Here is a 5,290-nt window from a genome sequence, read left to right on the forward strand (position 1 = left end):
CCCTGGTGAGGAGCAGTTGCGGACGAATGAGAATGCGGGATTGGGTTCGAAGGTGTCCAGGGCGGGCTACCTTCCAAAATGACCCAGTCGGTGGTCGTACAGGTCGGCCAGTGCGGAAACCAGATCGGTTGTTGCTTCTGGGACCTGGCCCTGAGGGAGCATGCCGAGGTCAACCAGAAAGGAATTTATGATGAGGCAATAAGCAGCTTCTTTAGAAATGTGGATGCCAGAGCGGTTGGTGGTGGTGGCAGCATTTCCAAGGGGAAAATACGTTCTTTGAAAGCACGAGCTGTCTTGATTGACATGGAAGAAGGGGTAGTGAATGAAATTCTTCAGGGACCATTGAGAGATGTATTTGATAGCAAGCAGCTCATCACTGATATTTCTGGCTCAGGAAATAACTGGGCTGTGGGGCACAAAGTTTTTGGCAGTTTTTACCAAGAACAGATTTTAGAAAAACTCAGAAAGTCGGCAGAGCACTGTGATTGTTTGCAGTGTTTCTTTATAATACACTCCATGGGAGGAGGAACAGGATCTGGACTTGGTACATTTCTTTTAAAGGTGCTTGAAGATGAATTCCCAGAAGTATACAGATTTGTGACTTCAGTTTATCCTTCTGTCTTTATTTGACATCATTAGCAAAATTGACCTCATGGTGAATTCTGGAAAGTTGGGTAAAACCGTGAAGCCCAAGAGTCTGATTACTTCAAGTGCTGGGACTTTTAAAAAGCAGCACAAGAGGCCCTTTGATGCAATGAACAACATTGTGGCAAATTTGATGCTTAACCTAACAAGCTCTTTAAGGTTTGAAGGATCCTTTAACATGGACATTAATGAAATCAGCATGAATTTAGTTCCTTTTCCACAACTTCATTATCTTGTGTCAAGCCTAACACCTCTATATACACTGGCAGACATTAACGTTCCTCCTCGGAGGTTGGATCAGATGTTTTCAGATGCCTTTAGTAAAGATTACCAACTAATTCAAGCAGATCCCAAACATAGCCTATATCTCGCCTGCGCCCTCATGGTTAGAGGAAATGTACAGATTTCAGATCTTCGCAGAAATATTGAAAGATTAAAACCTTCTCTACATTTTGTCTCCTGGAATCAAGAAGGCTGGAAGACCAGCCTGTGTTCTGTACCACCTGTGGGCCATTCTCATTCATTATTAGCTTTAGCAAATAACACATGCGTGAAGCCTACCTTTGTGGAACTGAGAGAGAGATTCATGAGGCTCTACAAGAAAAAGGCTCACCTCCATCACTATCTACAGGTTGAAGGGATGGAGGAGAGCTGTTTCACAGAAGCTATGTCATCTTTGTCAGCTCTTATCCAGGAGCATAATCAACTGGATGCCACAAAGAGCATGCCTGTGGGGGACTTCCCTAGGCTAAGAGTAGCTGTGTGAAAAAGAAACCAAGAAATATGATTGTCACTTTTTCCTAATTTCACATTTTTTTTAGCATTTTTGTGATTTAGAAAATTCACTTTGTTTTTCATATCAGAGTATTGTCTAAAAAAGAGTGGTTTCTGTTTAATCACAATTCATTGATACCAGTGTGTGAAATTAGTAAATCCCATTACCTTCACTATAAGCAGTTTATAAAATAGAGAGAACAGAGTTCTTTAACAATTTGCTTTTGCTTTATTTATTGCCTAATACTTGTACACCAATAATCATGTCTTTGGTAAAAAAAAATCTTGTACAGATATACTTTTTATACTTATTTATAATTTATATTTTGATATTGTTTAAATTGATTCTTTAAAAGTATATACTAGGAGTTGAAGAACATAAAATATAAATATTTCCATGTAATATCCACTAACTTCAGAGACAGGCTTTATTATAACTGTTAAAGAGATTGTATTTCTTCTATAAAAAAAACTTGTTTATACTAAAAAAAAAAAAAAGAGTGACCTAGGGTGAGGGCTGCTGCAAAATCTGGGAACAGACAGGAGCTGGAGCCAGACCTGAGAGCAGGTCCCTCAACCAGGTGACATGGCCAGGATTTACTGTCACCATGGTGGGGAAAAAATAATCCACAGAAGATCAAGGGGATATCAGCCTCTAGGAATGGGGGCTTTGATAGACCTGATGCTTCCCCCCCCCCAAAAAAAAAACCCGTAAGATAGACCAAAAAAAGACCACTTTAAATGGAAGGAGACCAAGTTGGGGGTTAGTTGTCTTTTTTTTTTTTTTTACACCAAGGGCACTTAACCCCTGACCCACATCCCCTGCTCTGAGGTAGGGTTCTCGCTCAGTTGCCAAGGTTGGCCTCAAACTTGCAATCCTCCTAAGTTGCTGGGATTACAGGTGTGCACCACCATGCCTGGCTTTAGTTGTCACTTTTGAGGTAACGGTGATTAGTGATCATTAATAAGGGACAGTTATTTGTAGATGTGATTCTTAGTGAGTGCACACAGATCCCGTTACACAAACAATACCTCCCTCTTAGCCCTTCCTGCTGGTGCTGGGCCAGGAAACCAGGGCTCAGAGGGCCTCACTGACAAACCCCAAGCTACCTGGAAAGCATGGCTGGGGGTGGGGACTTGGGTCCCTCCCAAACCTGGGTCTGGTGTCACCATCTAGCAACTTGCTGTGACTCCTGGCTCTCTGAGCCTCCATTTCCCCGACTGGGAAATAAGTTGGTTGGCTTCTATGAGAAAGCATTGCAAGAAATAGGAGGCTTTGTCCCAGACTGTTGCTGCTCAGTTGAAGACACTGACTTACTCTATGAAACCAGGTGGTGGGTGGGTGCCCCCATGTGGATGGGGAACTTCCACAGGAACCTGGAGATTTCTCCTAGAGTGCAATGTCCTGCTTTGGCCACTAGGTGGCAGCCCAGCCCCCTCTCAAATGGTATGCGGGTGCCTGTGTTTGGTGGTGGAGAGGTCCTGAGAGGGGCACAGGAGCAGGCTTGTGGGCAAAGAAGGGCCAAGGGCCCAATTTCCTAAGTTCTCTTCCCCCCGAGGTAGGGGCAAGGGTCCTACAGGCTGTGTGTGTCAGCCAGATTGAGGATCCGCAGCTAACTGCTGGGGTGGTGGTGGGGGAGGCGTTACCCCCACCTGCTTGTCCATCCGGGAATCAGGTCCCTAGCCACAACCTCAGCTGCTCACCATCCACCAGACTTGACAGAGGTCTGAAAAGAAAACTCGTTCTACTTGGGAGTTAGGATTCGTACAGGTTTCCAAGTCCCACACTTCCCCCAGGAATGCAGGGCTGGTTGGGGGTCAGCAGCAACATTTGTGGGTGTGATATTTACCCAGAGCTGCTCAAGCCCAGGGGTCAAGCTGCGGATGACCTGTGGGCTTCAGAGAGGGACAGTCTGGCCTGAGACCTTTTCTGAGCTCTCACAGGATCCTAATCCAATGCATGTTTTTCCCCCTTCAGTGATGGGGATAGACCGGCCTCACACATTCAAGGCAAGCACTCTACCACTGAGCCACACACCCCGTCCACATAATAAACTCTTAAGGATAGAAACACATAGAAATGCTTCTGTCCTGCTGGCACTTTGGGTGTATGTGGGGCAAGGAGTCATCGATTAGATTTGGCAAAAGCTAGCTGGGATTCACAGGCTGCGGTCCACAGGAGGCCGGTCACAATTAGGCTACTCAGAAGCAGCACAGAGGAGACGCAGCCTGTCATGCAAAACCCAAGGCTCTCACCTAAGTTTCTGAGGCTGGTTAAACGTTCTTCTTTCCTGGAACAAGGCTGATGATCAGGTCGTGGTGAGGGAGCTGCAATTCACAGACGTGTCCACTGGAGGGCACCAGAGAACTGTCTAACTGCATGGTGCCCTATCTGCCTCCCCCACCCCCAGGGATTGGCGGGGCGCGGGGGTGAGGTCGCCTCTTTGGTTCCCTGGAGCCTGTCGTCAATGCCTAGATTAGACCTGCCCTGTGTTCTGGCTCCATCCTGTTGTTTCCAACCAGCAGCATTCCTTTCTGATCCCATGCACCTTCTGGAAGCTCCCATGGGCCAGGCCTGAGGACCTCAGCTACTCTTGTCCCAGCCGATGGATGAATCACTACAGTTACCTCATCCAAGAACCAAGAGCTATGGGGGCTCTGGGTTTCAGCCTCCGGACAGAGGCTTAGGCTGAGGTCCGGCTGGCTCTGTGAAGGGGGATGGCAGGTGCTCAAAGACTTCACGGGTCCCTGCTGTGGGGCAGCGTCCACCCTCTGTGGCTGGATCCCACCGTGCCTGTATGAGGCTCTCCATACAAACCAGGTTACAAACTGGTGGCTCTGACATGTCTTATTGGCTTGCAGGGTCTTCTTAATGGTATTTTTTATACCCTCCTGCTACCAGCCCTCAGGAGACCAGCCCAGGAACGGCTGGCTATCGGTTCTGGTTGGTGGTCAGCCATGAGCAGAGCCTTTTACTACACACCCTCCTCTAGGGTTGGTCCCCAGCCCCGTTCACACATTGGTGCCACCTCCTAGCCTCCTGGTGGCATTTGAGTCCCCGCTCTCTGACTAAACAAAGCACCCTATTGTTTAGCACCCATCATGCCCACCCAGCCCCCAGCCTGCAACCCCCCTCCCTTTCTCTCCTGTCCTACCTCAAGGTCTGCCCTCTGCTGTCTTCCTGCAGGAAGTCCCTACAGCCCCTGCCCCCCATCTTCTGACCCCCTACAATAGTCGTTTCTCGAACCACTGACTTCCCACCGACTCTAGGGAGGGAGGTGACCAGCATCTAACGGGAGGGAAAGAGGGTGGAGGGGAGGAGAAAGGGACCCGACGCCGAGCAGATGCCAGATGCATTAGGATGTCATGAACCTTCCCGGTGACTGCGCTGCAAGGTAAAGAGAGGCTCATTGAAATGCGTGAAAACCAATGGGGAGAAAATGGAGCCCAGGTCCCGTTCAACTCCAAAGCTACGGCACAGAGCCGGTCAGCAGACACAGGGATGCCCACGGTGTCCAACCCACAGAAAGCCATCGAGTGGCAGAGTGACTCACTGCAGCCTCCTGCTCTCATGGTTCCAAATCCCTCCAAAGGAGAGAGAAGACACATTTAAAATTCACAACCATGTTGGAAAACAGGGCCGCTGCCCTTGGCAAAGCAGATGTGGTGCCAAAGACAGAAAGACGGAAGGAGCAGGGACTCTCAGATGGGGTGGGGGGGACCAGGAAGGGGAGGGTCACTGCTGCCCCAAGGGTGGGTGTGGGGAATCAAAAGACCCTGGCAGAATGGCAGGCAGCTTTCTGTTACAGTCATGAAATGCCTGAGGGGATCAATTTAAAAAGAAGAAAGGTTTATTTTGGCACAGCTTCAG

At 48.5% G+C, this 5,290-nt stretch overlaps 1 protein-coding gene across 1 annotated transcript; it reads left to right on the plus strand.

The window, feature by feature from the left end:
* On the plus strand, positions 1–1,840 carry LOC308636945 (tubulin epsilon chain-like). The gene is given in 2 exon segments (XM_081272810.1): positions 1–617; positions 619–1,840. Coding segments are annotated over 2 exon segments (1,332 nt in total). The 5' UTR covers positions 1–78; the 3' UTR covers positions 1,412–1,840.
* The last annotated feature ends 3,450 nt before the right edge of the window (positions 1,841–5,290 follow it).

The sequence above is a fragment of the Spermophilus citellus genome (genome assembly GCF_964194105.1).
Source record: "Spermophilus citellus genome assembly, chromosome: 17".
NCBI lineage: Eukaryota > Metazoa > Chordata > Mammalia > Rodentia > Sciuridae > Spermophilus > Spermophilus citellus.